At 46.4% G+C, this 18,331-nt stretch overlaps 1 protein-coding gene across 4 annotated transcripts; it reads right to left on the reverse strand.

The window, feature by feature from the left end:
• Positions 1-3,813: 3,813 nt before the first annotated feature.
• On the reverse strand, positions 3,814-18,025 carry rcor2 (REST corepressor 2). 4 transcript variants are annotated; one of them, XM_069716984.1, is made up of 14 exons: positions 17,945-18,025; positions 12,577-12,702; positions 10,422-10,478; positions 9,431-9,511; positions 9,185-9,237; positions 8,884-9,045; positions 8,595-8,719; positions 8,173-8,239; positions 7,713-7,952; positions 7,201-7,278; positions 6,890-6,947; positions 5,350-5,417; positions 5,021-5,188; positions 3,814-4,422 (listed from the first exon to the last, which is right to left on the reverse strand). In XM_069716984.1, exons 2-14 carry the CDS (start codon positions 12,698-12,700, stop codon positions 4,075-4,077), a joined length of 1,629 nt encoding a protein of 542 aa, XP_069573085.1. In that variant the 5' UTR covers positions 12,701-12,702; positions 17,945-18,025; the 3' UTR covers positions 3,814-4,074. The 4 variants fall into 4 exon arrangements, with proteins under 4 accessions (XP_069573085.1, XP_069573083.1, XP_069573084.1 ...); XM_069716982.1 differs by lacking the exon at positions 17,945-18,025 and adding an exon at positions 15,664-15,757; XM_069716983.1 differs by lacking the exon at positions 17,945-18,025 and adding an exon at positions 12,834-13,442.
• Positions 18,026-18,331: the final 306 nt, after the last annotated feature.

Consider the following 18,331-nt stretch of genomic DNA (forward strand, 5'->3'; position numbering starts at 1 on the left):
CGACTACTGCTCGTTCCTCGTTTCGTTTTTTTTTTTTTTTTTTTTTTTTGAAGGCCTCGTTTGGTCCAGAACGACTCGGAGCGGAGAGAGAAAGCAGGGAAGACTTCTCTCGTCCAAATGTTTTCACGCCACGTTCACGCTCGCAGAAGCTTCCTTTTCTCTTTCGCTCCGGTTATGTCGATGCAGAGGGGAAACACACACACACACACACACACACACACACACACACACACACACACACGGGGGGGGGAGGGGGGTGTCGGAGAAAGGCTGCGTCCCGTCAGCTGGTTGTACCTAACTTAACACTTTTCTTTCTTTCTTTCTTTCTTTCTTATCACAATGACACACTGTCGTTTTATTTTTCTTTTCAGTTTTTAATACGTCAGAATTTTTCTTTTAAAAGTTGATCATTGTATTAAGGTGCTGGGTATTGGATTCTAATTATTATTCTGGCTGTTGCTGTTATATTATCTCTTTCAGGGTTGATTTTATTTGACATTATTTCGTTTTACATTGCTGTAATTTACATTGATTTTAAGTGTTTTGAGCAAACTGTAACTGTAGTGGTGGGTTTTTGGGGTTGGGAGGGGTGATCAACTCCTGAAAAATGTATTATTTGTTTTTGTTTTTTTTTTTGTTTTTTTTTTTGTGCAAAGACAAAATGATGAAAAATTACAATGATAGTAATAAAAACAATGATATAATGATAGCCCGACTCTGAAATCCATTACGCGAGAGATTAGTGTTTAATCGGAGATTATTAATGTGCTGCCGTCAATCGCATCGCTCCATCTTCATCAGCGGATGTTGTTGCTCGGATGTCATGGAAACGTTAAAAAACTGTTGTATTTTGTCTAAAAGGACTTTTCATCCGCGCTGGTTTAAGATTTGACGTTCCGTCCCGCCCCGAAGTCAGAATCCTTCGGCTCCACGTGCTCTTTTAAATATTTCGGGTCGAACGTTTCGGCCGCTGCGGCGCCGATCTCGTCGACGGAACGAAAACACTTCGGGAAGATCGAGTCGCCAGCTCGACTTCTGAAGCGGCACAAAAGATCTATTTTGGGATTTTTGCGGTGACTGATAAAAAGTTTTGTGAAGATAAAATGTATTTTATGTTCTGGTTTCAGACGAGACTTTTTACCAGCCGGACAACTCGGGACGATGAACTTCACCCGTACGACTCCATCAGTGAAGCTGTGGACGTTCGCCTGCTCTCGACGTGTTGTGATCTCGTGTGTCGGAAAGAAACTGCGGCGAAGGAAAGCCGCGTGTTGTTCAGATCGGTGCAAAACGTTTGTCTGCTTTAAGTGCAACACGCCCTCCGGGTTTTTAAAGGAAAATGATTGGAATTTTTTATTTTTTTTGAAATGGTTAAAACTGCTTGGTTGTTTCCAGTTTGATCGTCCAAGAGGCCCAGATGTTAACGGGTGATGCTCCACGTCAGCAGAAGGGGGGCGCTGTGAGAGAAAGTGTCCTTTTAACCGAGCTTCCTGTGCTGCAGGAAACGGACCGATACCGTGTGGAAATAAAAGAGTTCGGGGACTTTCGGGTGTGCGGCATGTTGTTTCCCTGCAGTACGTGAAACCTCGCCACTTGTGTTCTCTTCAAAACGGTTTTCATCCCAAACAGCTCTTCACCTCGACGAGCCCGAAGCTATTTAAAACCCGTGAATTGTCCACGTGCGTCCCGTTCGGTTTTATCCGGTGTTTGTCTTGTTGCCCAGCGGACTCCCGGCCCGGCCCGGCCCGGCCCGGCTCAGGAATGTGGGAGCTGCAGGGCGGCCGAACCCGTTGGGAGTCAACAGATGGTGTTTTGAGAAAGATTTGGCCCTTTTAGGACCAGGTGAAGCTCACGGATCGGTCTGTGAATGTGACACGACGCGTTAAAAGTATCCTCGCAGTGTGTTCGGACCCTGAACTTTGCAGATCACATTAAAATATGAAGCACGTGGATGAACTTCTTTTACACCGACGACAAACACTCAAAAGATTTGGTCATTTCTTTATTCTAAAAAAAAACAAAAAAACAAAACATTTCTCAAACACAAAGTTCATTTTCCACAATATAAACAACAACTCACGTACAGTACACACAAGCGGGGGTTTTTTTTTTTTTTTTTTTTTTTTTTTGGAGGAAGGAACAAATGGAAGAAAACACATCCAAGCAAAGTGAAAAGGAAAAAGCCACTTTAAAGCCAAACGTGGTGAAGGACGACCTCCGTCTCCACTACCAGCTGCAGGAAGCTGAACGCCGACGGGACAGAAACACCACGTGACCTCAGCCGCTTGAAAAGGCAGCGGGAGAGACGATCAGACTACGAGGGGACGGATTCAGTCTGGGACAGGCGGAGGACGTCCCAACAGAAATCGGGAGGTAAATTAAGGTGTCGTAGGAAATCATTGTTCAGCCGTCGACATCTGTCGAACAGGAACGGAGGCCGACGGCAGCTTTTCCTTGCAGCTCGTTGGCGAAATGAATCGAGCGTCTTGACGATGCGGCGGAAAGCTCTCGCGCCTCCTCCCGCGACGGGGACGCGGGGGACACGGGACGGGACTCGTCACGTCTTTGTAAATTCACTGTGTGTCAAAATTCTGGCAAACTGAAAAGCACAAGCGGAGATCGTTCAGGCGTCTTACGGAAACATTAAACACGTACGTGGGAGCTCAACGAGTCGGCATTTCCCAAAAATGTCCAGAGTCCCTTCAGCTCTTAATTCTCTCTTCGTGCGTCTTCTAACGGGTAAAAAAAAAAAAAAGGAAGTAAACGAGGTCACATGTCAAACAGACTCGGCTGACTGGAGACGATGTGCTTTAAAGCAGTAACGGACTTTGGCAGAACATTTCTTTTCGCAGGAGGTCGGAGAAGACCGTCGGTACCGGACACGCATCCTCCGCGGACGTTTGCAGCGTCGGAGGTCGAACGGGAACGTAGAACGGGAACGTAGAACGGGAACGTCGACACCGAGCCGGTGAAACGCTGCTGAAACGCGACTCTTTTTCTCAGTCAGTCTTCATCCTAATTCAGTTTGCACAATCTAAACTACGTACAGTCACTGCCTACCTACGGCTCACCTTTTAAAGTCTAGAAAAGAACAACATCACTCCAGTTAATAGTATTAACACGTGGCTGTGAGGAAGAGGAAGAGGAAGAGGAAGCTGCTCTTCTTTTTTTCCATTTTTGCCCGATTCAGAAACAACAGATTCTACAACCGGACAAAAAAACTCAGTTTCAATTACAAAGTCTGGTTTCTTTGCTCCTCTTTGAGGGTCCAACAATTTAAAGCGAAGGTCCGAGGGTGGGGGGGGGGGGTTCTTCCCATCATTTGCGAATGATTATGGGATGTACGCGACCTCCCGGGCGGAGCAGGTTTGGCTCAGATGTGGGCGACTCTCTCCCTCATTTATTCGTCGTTTCTTTTTTCCTGAAGGTTGTCTGGATGACGGCCCAGTGCGACCTACTCTGGAGATGTGTACTTCTAGATGCACACAGAGGTGTGTGTGTGTGTGTGTGTGTGTGTGTGTGTGTGTGTGTGTGTGTGTGTGTGTGTGTGTGTGTGTGTGTGTGTGTGAAAGCGTGCGCTCAGCCACATTCTGCCGAGCGATCCAGATGTTCAGCAGTTGCCATGGAGACGAGCAGGTGGTTTGCCCTCTGTGGTCACGGCTTTCTTCAACAGCTTGATGATCCAGTGTGTCTTGATTTGTTCAGTGAAGTGAAGTGGGTGCAAGTAGTGTTTGAGTTCCTGTGTGTGTGTGTGTGGGGGGGGTGTCTGGAGGGGGGGGGGTTGGAGGAGGGGGGGTTGGAGGAGGAGGGGGGGTCTGGAGGTAGGTGTTTGTTAGTACAGTAAAGATCACGTCCTTACTAAGCAGACCTGCTCCTTACACTCTCCCTGACATGTTGAAGAGTTGTGATGTCACCTTCGGGACCGGAGCGTGTTCAATTGATCATGTGACATGTGGTGGTCCCATGAATGAAGGGTGGAGGGGGTGGGGGGAGGGGGATATGGAGTTATAAAGTGAAGCGTGGTTGGTGTGTGTGTGTGTGTGTGTGTTTTCTCCTCCTACTGTGATGTCTGTATCAGTGCGAGTTGGGCTGCTCCACTTTGAGCCCGACCAGTGTTGGAGGCATCTGCCCCGCAGCGGAGGACGAGGAGGAGTTGGGAGGAGAACCCCTGAGACTGGAGGTTCCGGTGGCGGAGGAGGTCACAGCGGGCCGGATGAGCGGAGGCGGAGGGTGGTTGTGGGGCGCTCGGTTCTGCAGCGGCCGTGTCTGAAGAGGAGGCGGCTGGCGGAGGAGGCTCGGGGGTGCCGAAGGAGGAGCCGGGCGCAGCAGCGGAGGAGGCTGGGAGAGCGAGGAGGGGGTCTGGGTGGAGGAGGGGGGAGAGGAGCTGCCGGCGGCGTCCGACGGAGAGTCCTCCATTTTGACCTGAGGGGACAGAGGAGGAGACGGAGTTAGAAGATGAAGACAAATCTCCTCCTGAGCTTTGTTCTGAGAGCTGTCATGAGGAGGTGGAGGGGAGGAGGGAGGAGGTGGAGCAGAGGGGGGGGCAGGTTTAAGCTTGAAATCCTTTGCTACCATGAAACGTGTACTTAACATCAACTTTAGTGTCTAAAATGACATTAACGCACTGAAACGATAAACTTCAATGGAAATGTAACAATTACAGATAAATATAAACTGTAAGAAACACAAGTAGAAGAATTTCTCGTGAACATATGATTTTGTTTTGCGTTAAAGATTTAACATATTTGCAGATTCAGATTTCACACTTACAACCAGACAACACGTTGTTTGTTTTTTGTTTTTTCCTGAAGTGCAACATGAAGTTGAACCAATGAAGAAAAGAGTTTGTGTTCAGAGATGGAAGAATTGAGTTTAGTGCTTTTAAAAAAATAAACGATTGTCTCGGTCTGGAAGAGGCCGTTTTGTTTTGATAAATGGAGGTTCGACCTTTTTTTCCCCACAATGCCGGCTTCAGATGAAATATGAACTAAAAGAGTGTGTCCCGAAGTGAGCTCCTCACCTCGTCCTCCTCCGCGCCTCCGTCGGTAGCCGCCGCCGCCGCCGCCTCCTCCCCGCTCCTCCTGGGGTCTCTCTGCTCTCGGCTGGTGGCCACCTGCTCGGCCGCCCACTCCCTCAGCACCTCGTCCAGGTTGAACCGGCGCCGGTAGCTCACGAAGAACGAGCTCACCTGAGCAGACGGGGTCAGACTCGGGGTTAAAAGAGAGGAAATCGGAGAAAGGACACGTTTACAGAAGACGAACGAGAGATTCTAGTCGTCCTAGAAAAAGGGGAAAAAGCTGGACGGAGGCGGAGAGGAGGTCTTCGCCGTGTGAGAAAGAGGAGGCTCACCTGAGCTGGAGTCTTGGTCCCGATCACTTCAGCGATGGCCGCGAAGTCTTTACCGTAACGACGGATGGCTGGAAAGGAAGAGACACGACATTTAACGTGACACGTCTTCACAAACGCACACCGGAGACGCGGGAGGAGACGCGTCCGCTGTTTACTGTGAACCTCCGTGTGACGTCGGCTGCAGCAGACGGAGCTGAACGCTTCGCTCAAAGGCACGCAGACGTCAACGGTGAGTCAAACCTGCTGCTCGTGGGTTTTAACGGGAGACATTTAAATATCCGCCGCTGTAACTCAAAACTTTCTCCTCGTTCCCCCTTTCGGAAGTAAAAAAAAATAATAATAATAAATAATAAAAAGTCACGTCCCCACAAAAATGGATTTAATCTTCATCGTCTACGAGCATTTGTTTAAACCTGAACTTCATGTTTTACAAAAGTAATTTTTACTGCAAATGAATGACTTAAAACTTTGGCCTAAGTTTTTAAATACGACCCGCGTGGATTTGACCGACATGTTCACACGTTTGTTCAGTGAATACAACCTATGAACACGTCTTTTTTCATTTTAATATAAATCTCTGCTCGAGTCGGTTTAATCCTGTCAAAAATCCTTAGTTCCTGTAAATCACTGCATTGTTACAACATGCAGTTATAAATTAATATTAAACATAATTTAATTAAAAAATATATATATATATATATATATATATATCTAATTCCACGTCCAAGCCACTGTCAGAGCAACAAACCAATTCGGAGGATAGGGTGTCATTGCATACAGTTCCCCGTATCCATAGCAACAAACAATAGACATCCTCTTCAGCCATGAATCCTCCTGCGATGAATACCATTGAACGACCCTTCATAAGACAACGGAGTGTTTCATTAACGACTCCCGATTTCAGCTGCAGCCTCGTGAACACACGTACAGGAAATGCTCAACGCTTTCAAAATAAAAGCTCAAGCTCCGTTCCGTCGGGGATAAAACGGAGGGGTGGTCCGTTTGATCTAATAACTGTGATACCAACAAGTCAGCTTTGTGAACTGAACTCAGGAATATTGTCTCACTGCGTTTCGGTTTGTGTTTTTCCGTAAAAAAAAAAAACAACCAAAATTTTTATACACCACAACAGAGTTTGTGCGTCGTTTTAGTGGACGACATCAATGAACGTCAAGGAGACATTACGTCTCCAAAGTAGATGATCTGATGTGTGCATATATTTATTCTATGTATTTATTGTTTTAATACAGAACCACAGAGATTCAAATAATTTTACGTAAATAAACATCACAAGAAACGTCCCTCTTTAGTCATAATAATAATAATAATAATAATATTAATAACAATAGTGGCAGAATGTAGCTCTCGGTCGGTCCAATCAAAACACAGGCAATGTTCCTGGAAACATTTGACACCTGCAGTGCAGGAACTTCCTGTGTGAGGAGAATATGAATGTGTCTTATAGACAGCTGGCTGTGAGGTAGGAAGAGCAGAGGAGGAGGAGGAGGAGGAGGAAGATGATGATGCAGCCGTTACTCACCCTGCACAGCCAGGAGCTGTTCCTCTGTGGTCCAACGAGAGTTCATCTTCGGGGCAGGCTGGAGGGGAGAAATGAGAGAGTGAGGGACGAAGACGGTAAGACAGAGACGGGACGGAGACGACGGCACGAGAGCAATGAGCAGATTAGGACTAATCTCAGTCCCACAAGGGCTGGAATAATATCTGGAGGGAGTTGAGGAAGGACAGAGTGAGGAGAGGAACAAAGTGGAGATCAGAGAAAAGTGAAACAAAAATCAATGAGGCCACAGAGGAGGGATGAAGAGGAGGAGGAGGAGGAGGAGGAGGACTTACCTCAGTAGGTTTGAATGTGTTGACACCTTCAGTCAAGGTCTGTTTCAAACTGCTGTTGTTCTGTTTAATAGACTGAACCTGAGAGACGGAGTGGAGAAGATAGAAGAGAAAAGAGAAGATAGAAGAGAAAAAAGAGAAAAGATAGAAGAGAAAAACGAGAAAAGAAAAGAGAAGATAGAAGAGAGAAAAGATAGAAGAGAAAAAGAGAAGATAGAAGAGAAAAAAGAGAAAAGATAGAAGAGAAAAGATAGAAGAGAAAAAAGAAAAGATAGAAGAGAAAAAAGAGAAAAGATAGAAGATAAAAGAGAAGAGAGAGAGAAAAGATAGAAGAGAAAAACGAGAAAAGATAGAAGAGAAAAGATAGAAAAGAAAAAGATAAAAGAGAAGAGAGAAGACTGTGTAAAACAAAGCAACTTATCCCGTCATACCGACATCGATAAACCTCTGGAGGAAGAATCTAATTTCCACGTTAACATGTTCCTCCATACGTAGCTCCTCCATACGGCACCAACCTGTCTCTTGAGTGAAACCAGCTGCGTGTCCAGATGACGTACAGTCAGACTGCCGGTATCTTGGGACGTAGACAGAGACATGATGTCCCTCTGCTCCAGGTGCATGCCTTTGGGCGGCCTGCGGCGGGCTCTGAGCGGGTGGTGTCTGTACTGGGCCCCGATGTTCTCCTTCTTCACGGGCCCGGGGCGACTCGGGGTGGCTTTGTCCAAGGTGGTGCTGGTGGGGTTCTGTTTCACCGCCTGAGAGGACACAAGAGATCCAGTCCAAATATTAGAAGTCAGCCTCAGTTTGACGCACATATTTACAGGGACAGGAAATCAATACGATGTAGTAAGAATTGATCTGGTTTGGCTGATCTCCTCAGGCGACCCCCCCCCCCCACACACACACACACACACACACACCACACCCCCCCCCTCTATCCTTCCCCAACACACACACACAGTTTTCAGTGCTCACCTCTTTCTTGGTGTCAATCTCAAAGTCACTGTCACTGCCTGGGTCTGCTTCCTCCAGCTCATCATTACTGCGATTGAGAAAGAAAAAGAAACAAACAAACATTTAAACACAACTCACTCGTGTTCAAACTTCGTCCCCGCTCCTTATTGTCTAAATTACAGCGATGATTTCATCAAAACGTTATCCGACATGCTGAAAAATGTCAAGTGAAAAAGAACCGTCTCATTTATATTCACGGGGCTCGTCTCCCGGGATGATTTGCTCATCGAGTGTCATTTAACGAGTGAAGTTTTGTAAATGTCAGATCTCGGGTGAGCGCTTTCCGAGAACTCGACGCTCGGCTCGTCCTCCGGTGTTCGTCGTCTCTCTCTTTACGCCCCGTTTCCCCCGCGAGTTCAGTAAAGTTTCCTGGCATATCAAACCTGTCATCTTTCTCCCTCTTGTTGATCAGCCTCCTGGCCTGTCGGTCCATGACTGACGTCCTGGTCCTGGTCTTCTTCCAGCTGTAGTAGTACTTCACCAGGCTGGAGATCAACTTGTCTGGAAGCTACATGCAAGAAAGGAAGGAAGAAAAAGTGAGAAGCTTTTTAACTCTTCTTACACACATTTCTATGATAAGTATCCTGTAAGAATTGGTGTGTGTGTGTGTGTGTGTGTGTGTGTGTGTGTGTGTGTGTGTGTGTGTGTGTGTGTTTTTTGCCGGCCTCGCACCATTTGCTGGATGCGGTGGAAGCTCTTGCCGTGGAAGCTGAAGGCCTGCTCGAACAGCACTTTGTCCTCGACCGTCCACTCGTCTGGGAACGGGGTGAAGTTGGCCAGGTCGGCCAGCGAGCGCTCCACGTCGTGTTTGTGCCACAATAACATGCCCAGAGCCTGCAGGGGACGGAGACAGAGTCAGGAAACCGGGGACGGACGGGGACAGAGTCGGAAGACGCGCACTTTTTTTTTTTTTTTTTTTTTTTTTTGAGTAAAAATGAAATCATCCTTTGCGGAACATAAACTTGCAGCGTACCTGCTCCATGTTGTAGCCGTGTTTCTCCTTAGCCATCAGGATGTACTCATCCACTGCAGGGAGAGGGAAAAAAAAAAAAAAAACATCAGTAAAAGAAGAAGAGAAACAGAAGGTGGAGCAGAAAAAGGAAATCGGGAAAGAGATGAGAGGTGAAGACAAAGAGTTGAAGTAGAGTGATACACAGAGAGAGGAGGGTTTTAATCGTCAGTCACACAGCCAGTAAACTGCAGGTGAAGTTCAGCTTACACATGGCAGCAGACAGCTGACTGTTGGGACACCACACCAACATGCTCCTCTGGTCCTTCTCATTGTAGCGGGTTGGACTGTCTGGAAATGACGACAGAAAAACAAAACAAAATAAGAAGAAGACACCTTTGACTGTTTGTTTGCGAACACATTTAAATCCACGTGTTGTTTGAGGCGATGTGTTTAAATTCGGTCACGTCATCACTCTTTCCTTCATCTGCGTCTCCTGACCTCCGCCAGCATCCCTCCCCGTCTATCACACCTCGTATTAACTGTTTAGTCTGGAGCCGGTCTTTTAGTCGGTCTTTCCTGCTCGTCCCGTCCTCCGATGCGATCGGACTGTCGTGGGAGAGCCTCGTCGTTTCTCCGTGGAGACTAACCTGATTGTGTGGAGCCATTTTTCATCCACTAACATCAGGTATGAGGTCTCTAACTGAGCGCACTGCCATTATCTGTGACCCTTTTCATTCTCCATGAGGTTGCAGGCTGACAAACATCTTGTTTCTGATTCGATGAAGGTACGTGCTGTTCTGATATGTCGGGGGGGGGGGGGATATTAGAGGACTATTTTGTATTTGCTGAAGTATATATGTGAAATAAAATGGAGGGTATGAACATTGTACAGTTAACCGGTCGTATATTAAAGAAAGACTTTGACACCCACCTCAAAGAAAGCTTTCATTAATACGAATTATTTAGCAAGTTCTCTTGATTCAGGACTTCAACTATACTTTATAAAGTATCATCAAACTGCAGCTGGGTGCAGGGAGGATCAATGTTGGGTTGAACGTCCCCCTTCTTTTTTTTTTTTTTTTTTAAGATCTGAATTACTGGATAAAGACGACAGTCCTCAAGACTTCCCCTCTCTTCATTTTCCACTGTATTCATTCGACCTTCATTCCTCTACTTATCTGCATTCGCCTCCTTCCTCCATTTCAATGTCCTCCACATCCCCCCCCCCCCCCCTCTCTCTCTCTCTTTCTCTGCTTACCTGGTTTAAACTCAGGGATCTGAGCCTGGTAGTCTCCTCCCACTCTGATCATGCTGTCTGTAGGGAGAGACACAAGAGGAACATGAGTTTGTGTTCTGGGGAGATGAAATGTGCTGAAGACGGAGCCGGTGGGCAACAAGTAGAAAACTTCCCAAGAAGCTGCAAAGCTTGGACAAGACTCGATCGTGAGACAGATGGACAGTGACACAGAAGAATGATAATCCCCTTCAGTTTCATACATTTCTACCTTCGAACATGGTTGAGTTGTTGGTTTATCTCATCAAGCTGCCGCCTCGGCAATATTGACCAAGTCAGAACTGTTGTTGAATCCAGTCACTTGTGTGTTTTTCTTAAAAGACACGATGCTTGATCAACATGACACTGTTTGGTTCCTCAAACAGCCATAAAATGAAAGGAATCAAGTTATTCTCCTTCCATCAGCTGAGTAATGGAAGTGAAATTTAAGAAAGAAATCCCTTTTTTTTTTTTTTAATTATTATTATTATTATTATTACCAAAGACACAATACAACAGATGAGAACAGTTAACTATGGCTAAATGTTCAACCCTGCTCTAAACCCTCTCAGGTCTCAGTTTCTTCTATAAAACCAGACTAAATGTTCTCCAAAATAAATTTCTGCCTTTTACAATTACTGAAAAATGTTAATATTTAATATGTAGTTATGGTTTTACACTGAAATGCATGTTGTATACTGCAGGACCTGATTGTGCCTTATTGGGCTGTTTATTTTTTTTAACTTGTAAAAAGCCAATAAGAGAAAGCAGCTTAAAACCAGTCGTTAAAACTGGTAACTGCTGTTGATCCAAACACATGACGAGATAATTCAGTTAATAATCTTCTGCTCTGAATCGGGCCGACCGTGGTTCTTCTGATTTCACCATGAGTCCAGTCATGAGACTTCCATTCAAACAATCATCTGAATAATTACACATGTGGCCTTTGCTGTGTAAAGAAGTGCCAGCGCTTAATGAGCCTAATATTGTATTCCATTAAAATGCAGTAATTTCTTTGGCAGAGGTGGTTTTTTTTTTTTTTTTATTTCAGGTGAGGAAGAACTCCTTCACCCTAAAACACCCTGAAGATATGTAATTAGTTTGAAACGGTCCCAACAATCCTCCCCTGGTCAGCCCGTGGAGAAAACTGACTGCAAGCATTTAGCCAAAGTGACACTTTTCTACTCAACGATTGACTTAAAAGTTGTTCAAATGGTTTTACAAGACAAAGAACCATCTAGTTTCCAATTATTTGCTCCACATATGCGAGTATTCAAAGCTTATAACGTCTTTTTTTTTTTTTTTTTTTTTTTACAAGAGAACAGTTTCAAGTTAACATAAATGGCATATACATAAATATTTTTACATTTTTCAATTGTATTTTCATCAATATCACTCAACATTAACAGAGAAATCTACACAGATGGAGCTTCAGAGAGAGGGAAGTGTGACGGCGGATGGCAGACATTAAGTGATTAGTGGTGTGGTAAAGACAGAAGAGAGAAAAGGAGCAAAGAGAGACTCAGAGAGAGACAGGGAGGCAGACCAGAAGGAGGAAGAGACAGATTACAGTTTCCTCAGGGACAGAGGACAGGAAGGGAGGAGAGGGGCATGATAGAAACATGAGTAGATGTATGAAATGGGTGGAAGGACCCAGGAAGGGCAAAAATAAAGAAGAAGGAGGATTGATCGAAGGAAAGAAGGAGACAGGGAAGGGAACATGGGGCTAAAATAAATGAGAGGATAACTAAAAGATCAACGGAGAGTACGTGGGTAAAAGAGAGAACGGAGGAAGGGAGGGTTTATGTGACGAGGATGAAGAGTGTGGGTGAGGAAGAGCGGGGTGTCGGGGCGAGAGAAGCACAGCGGCGATGCAATGAATGCAAGTGGAACAGCTGGAACGGTGCATCTGGACCATGAAAGTGTGTCTGTGTTTAATGCAGGAACACTTGGTCGTGCTTCATGTGAGAATAGAAAACCCAGACAGTAGTAGATTTGACTTCAAATTAACAGCTGACTTGGACCTCTGTATAATATACTCAAGTTTAACGAGCGTGAGCGTGAGCGTGAGCGTGAGCGTGAGCGTGAGCGTGTGTGTGTGTGTGTGTGCGTGTGTGTGTGTGTGTGTGTTTACATCTACCGTGAGCGTGCTCTTCGTCGCTGCTCTCCTCCTCAGAGTGTGGCTGGCTGTTGCCGTTGGTTACGGTTTTGGCTCTGCTCCTGGATAGTACCCCGGCCCCCGAGCGCTCCATCACTGAGGGCATAACTGCAACAAACACACAAGACCCCCAAAAACTATTACGTTCATCAACATTTGTCCGAGCTGCAACTCAAATCTTTTTGGATTTTTGAACATCCTATAAAACGGTATTTCCCTCTCCTAAAGTAAAACCTTACCATATTCTGCTGCGTTGGGAGTATCTTCCTGGAGCTGGGTTAATTTTCCAAACACTTTTCTGTCCCAAGAACTCAAACTCTCTCTGTAACCCTCAGGATCACCTTAGAAGTACCTCTCTTACTCCTGCACTATGAACTGCTCTGAGGTCTCTGAGGGAATGAAGATGCCATGAACTGGCCTCTACTTATAGGCTAACCCCCCCCCCCTCCTCCATCACAGCACTCAATCCTGAATTAACTCAAGTTCCTTTGTTTCTGCAGCTGATTAAATGTGGGGTGCGGTCATGAGGGCGCCACCCGCAAACTGAATAGAGGGCTGTTAGGTGGTATTGTTTGAGAAGTACCAAAGCTCAAGTGACCAATCAGTAAATCAATGCCAGAGTGCAAAAGTTAAATCTGTGCATCTCAGCAGTCATTTATATGTAAACCAGCAGGAGGACAACTGCAGTGTGATGTAAATATGATCTTGAATGTAAGGTATTTATAACCAGTTTTTTAATTGATCGATAGAAAACTAAGCTGCAACAACTTTGATGAGTGCTTTGGGTAAAAATGCCAAACATTTTAGTTGGACTTTTTTTTTCCTTCCATGTATTGAGCACTTAAAAGAATCATAATTGTCAGATTCACCCTAACATGTTTGTGTTGTGAGGAAAAAGACAAAAATGTTTTGTTTTTTTCTTTAACATAAATATATAAAGACACCCGTCATGCCAGAAACATGAGCCCCTCAATAGCCAAGGTACAAACCTGTCAATCATACATCTACACTCACACACAGGCACACATGTGGGAATCAACGTGGGAAGAAAAAAAAACACCCGGTGCTGTAGATAACACGAGAGTCCTCCTGCATGAAGTGGGCTTTCATTTCCAGCGTCATCCACGGTCAATGCTGTATCATTACGTGACCCGAGCCTCGTTCTCTTCCCCTCCGTCTGTCTCCCTCTCCGGGCCACCGTAGTACAAAACACTAGACGGTCAGCTCGGGATGCGGCAGCAGAAAGTAACCCACCGACACGTAGCGGACACCCCACCTCCCCCCCCAAAAAAACAACAACAACAACAAAAAAAACAAGACCAACCATATCATACACAGATCAGTACAAACACACATGTACCGAATCAAACACGTGCTCTTTCTTTCACCATCCCATCAGCAACTTCATCTTCAGTTTCCTAACTTGACCCGCAGCCAGAACAAAAAGCCGGGACGCCGACTTTTGTGACCCGACGGACGACATTCATTTACATCGCTGGTCTTAAACGTGGCCAGTTGCGCTTCCCCGAGTGGGGGTGAGGCGTGATCACGACAATCAGAGAGATTAACATCACATCCACCAAAACATCGAGCAGACAATACGAGTGTCTGAGGCTCTCTGGGGGTCTTTGTCTATCGCTGCTCCCGATGTGCCCCCCTCCCTCCCTTCCCCACACCTCACAAGTACGACAACAGCTGCCCCCCCTCCACAATGCAAACATCACAAAACTTATATCGACATATCTCCGTCTATTTATAGTCTCTGTTGATATATTGAAGTTTAAGAAATCGATGAAGCTACCATCGGAAAAAAAAAAAAAAAAAGGGGGGAGGACGAGCTGTGTAATCCCGCTCGGTTCACTTTCAGGGAGTTTCAAGGGAGCTGCGGTAGCCTCGACCGCGGTAGCCTCGACCGCGGTAGCCTCGATCTCTGGCGGATTAAATGACCTACAGCGAGTGTCAAGAGCCAAAACTACGACACAGTAAGCCTGACGGGCAGGGACGACGTGTAGTAATAAGAGGCTTTCTTCCATTTCACCAACATATTGGAAAGATGTGACAACTTTCCCTTACTTACAATATCACATGCGATTGTGCACAACGGTAAAAAAAAAAAACAACAACACAAAAACAACAACAACTATATATATATATATATTTAAAAAGAAAGTATCCTCCAAACATGGTTCCTCCGGTTTTATATTTACTGTCTAAAATGTTTCAACATTACACATTTTCTGAGTAGTCTGATGAACTTCTCTCTCTTTTGATGCATCATCTTTGACTCATACTTACAAACTAGGTCAACCGCAGCGTCCCTAACGTGACCAACACGGTGCTGATGGTTAAAGCCACCACTACAATACATGAGGGAGGGAGGGAGAGAAGGGGGAGAGATGGGGGAGAGAGAAGTCCTTCTTAACTGTCTCTTTGGGTTTCTATGAATTAGTTGGTTCAACATCAAAACATCTCGAGTGTTTTTATCCGAGTCACGTTTAGTGGATAAATCAATATTTCACCACCATGTGAGAGACTTTAAAGTCCTTTTGTCCCCCGTCCCCCGTCCCCCACACACACACACCCCTCACCTCCACCCCACCCCCCCACGCTTACGTTGCTGTTACTACCGCTACTGTCTTGATGCTGCTGGCATGAAACAACAAACAAACAAACAAACAAACAACAACAAAAACCGCTCTTCGGGTCACAATAACTCCACTTGGCGGTCTGTCGCGGGGCATTAAGATACAAACGGCAGCATTTCGTTACGGTTCAAGTAAATTGTGGAGACCGAATAACAATAAATAGGCACCGTTTCCTCCCCCCTCCTCTCACCTCCTCCCCTCCTCCTCCTCCCCTCACCTCCTCCCCCCAATACAACAAAGTGCAATACAAGTCTAACGTACTTGGCCGTTGGGATGCTAACGTTAGCCACTTAGCTTGCGGCTCGTCCCCCCCCCTCCCCTCCTCCTCCCCTCTCCTCTCCCCCCCTCCTCCTCCTCCTCCTCCTCCTCACGTTACATGAGTAACGTCAATAGTTGTAAGTGGAGATAACACTCATCACCGTACCTGCCGTCTTCGTCTTCCCTCCGCTACTCCCGCGCTCAAAACAAAAAAAACAAAAAAAAAAACTTCTGCGAGCCTTCCGGTCTCCCGGTTTATAATCCTCCTCCCGAAGCGCCGCGAGGGGCGACCGCCGGTTCCCCCCCCACCCCCACCCCCCAAAAAAAACAAACAAAAACGGTTTAATTGATGAGCACAGTCGGTACAATGAAGTGAACTGCTCCGGAGAGATGGAAGCAGCCGCGAGTGCGCGTGCGCGCGCGTGTGTGTGTGTGTTTGTACATGTACGTGTGTGTGTGTGTGTGTGTGTGTGTGTGTGTGCCGGGGGAGGACGGACAACACCCGGAGAAATGTGAGGTGGACATCCGCTGCGATGATTTCGCCTCTCCCTACCCAACCAGCCCGTTTTGGATTGACAAAAAGTAGTCCCGTAAAACTATTAAGTTTATTTTTTTACTCTTTGAGTTTGAGATTTTTTTTTATTTTTTTTTTTTTTATTTGCGCTCAGACGTGTAATTGGAAATCCAAGAGTGGTTTTTTTTTTTAATGGTCAACACGTCGTAATGAAAAGGTTTGATTTAAAAAAAAAAAAGATAAGCTTCTGAAATATGCTATTTTACCTTTATGGTTATTAATCAGTTAATCTTAAATAGTACGAGAACGACGAGGCTGTTTATTTCATCATATGAGGAGCTGGTATAAAGTCTTAATCTGCCATCTATCAAAATCCCATAAATTAGGGACTACTTGCCAGTGTGTCGGCGGAGGGATTCGTCAGCTGTGCATCTCCGTGCTGAGGCAGGCTGTCCAGACTTGTACTGATGTATGCTTGGTGGAGAGAAAAGGGCAGGAGCGCGGGGCACAATTGAACCGGGCGCGTGTGCGTGAGTGTCTGCACGTGAGCTTGTGAGACAAGTGAACGTATTTTTGAAGAGCGTGCGTGATAATGACTCGGATAAATAGCCTCAGTGTACTAGTTTTTTTTTTTTTTTTTTTTTAATTATTTAAAATGTGAACAGTTCAAAGAGTTGAAGCCTCGTGCCTCTGTGTGTGTAAGAGAGAGAGAGCGTGTGTGTGTGTGTGCGTGTGTGCGTGCGCGTGTGTGAGTGAGTGCACAGGTGGATGACTGTGTGTGTGTGTGTGTGTGTGTGTGTGTGTGTGTGTGTGTGCAGAATAGGGAGTGTTTCAGTGATAGATGTAGCAGGATATTTTCTCACCTGATGCTGGTAATAAACACAATAACCCCCCACAGTAACACACACACACACAGTAACACACACACACAGTAACACACACACACACACAGTAACACACACACACACACACACACACACACACAGTAACACACACACACAGAGAGAGAGCCTGCTGTTGCCTTTACAAGTGCCTGCTGCTGACATGTAACAGCCTGTTACAAACTCCTCCAGCTTTTTCTCTCTTCTTTCTCTCTGGCATCACCTCCTCCTCCTCCTCCTCATCGTCATCATCATCATCCCAGCTCTCTCATTTTCCCACCATCTCCCCCCGTGATCTCTCTTGTTTGTCACCGCACCCCACTCCTTCCTCCTTCTTCCTCCTCCTCCTCCTCCTCCTCCTCACTCTCCTGCTTCCTGCTCTTTTCTGATGCCTCCTTCATTTGCCTGCTCTACTTTTTTTCTCTCTCTCCCTCTTTTTCCTCCTCTATCTTCTCCTTCTCAGACACTTTCACCCTCTTCTTCCTCTCTTCTCCCCCTTCCTTCCACCTCCTGAATATTTGCCCTAGTTCTGCTCCTCCTCCCCTTTCCTCTGTCATCTCTTTCTCTGTCCCCTGCCTCGTTTTTTTTCTGTTTCCCCTCCTTCCTCCTCCTCTCTTTTTACTCCCTCTGTCCACTTCACTCACCTCCTCTGGTTTCCTCCCCTCTCCCGCCACCTCCCTCACCTCCTTTCTCTCCCTTCCTGTGTCTTTCCTGCCTCCCTTCCTCCCTCCTCCCGTCTTTCCATCTTCATCTCCTCCCTCACTCCTCCTCTTCCTCCTCCCTGTCTGTCTCTCTGGTCACTTATCTGTCTCCCTCTCTCGTGTCGCTTGCGATTTCAACAGTGTGTGCGTACGTGCAAATTCTTCCCCTCCCCCATCAGTTTCGCTTCGCTCACTCCCAGCTCCCCCCACCCACCCCACCCTCCTCCTCCTCCTCCTCTGCTCCTCTTCCTCCCTCTCCAGGCTCATTTTCACCCTTCCCACCTTCTCCCCTCCTCTCCCCTTGCCTCCTTCCCTCCCCTCCTCTCATTAGTCAGTGTCCATGAGACTCACCATTGCTCTGTCTCTCTCCTCCTGCTCAGTCCTCCAGTCCCTCACACATCCTCACTAATGAACAACTGCTACATCTCTCCCCTCCTCCTCCCCCCTCCTCTCTCTCCTCACCTCTCTGCTTTCATCCTCCTCCTTTTCTCTCTGTCCTCCCCTCTCTTCCTCCTCCTCCTCCTCCTTCTTTTCTCTCTTCCTCCTCCTCCTCCTCCTTTTCTCTCTGTCCTCCCCTCTTTTCCTCCTCCTCCTCCTCTGTTCTCCTCTCCCTCCCTCTCTCTCTCACCCTCCCCTCCTCTTCTTGCTCGGTTTCTCTTCGATCTTTCAGAGCTGAGTGTACCTCCCACTCTCTTTTTTAGCTCACTCTTGTTTCCACTCCCCTCCTCCACCTCCCCC

This window comes from Brachyistius frenatus, unplaced genomic scaffold (genome assembly GCF_029030835.1).
Source record: "Brachyistius frenatus isolate BFR_SWC_R1_liver_20210118 unplaced genomic scaffold, ASM2903083v1 Contig_166, whole genome shotgun sequence".
NCBI lineage: Eukaryota > Metazoa > Chordata > Actinopteri > Embiotocidae > Brachyistius > Brachyistius frenatus.

Bases quoted from the DNA above. Each gene is read 5' to 3' on its own strand.
- rcor2 (XM_069716984.1), bottom strand. From the start codon at position 12,700: ATGCCCTCAGTGATGGAGCGCTCGGGGGCCGGGGTACTATCCAGGAGC. The intron at 9,046-9,184 runs GTACGCTGCAAG...CGTCCCCTGCAG, and splicing joins ACGGCTACAACATGGAGCAG to GCTCTGGGCATGTTATTGTG. The intron at 7,279-7,712 runs GTTGGTGCCGTA...TCCGTCTCTCAG, and splicing joins TGGTTTCACTCAAGAGACAG to GTTCAGTCTATTAAACAGAA.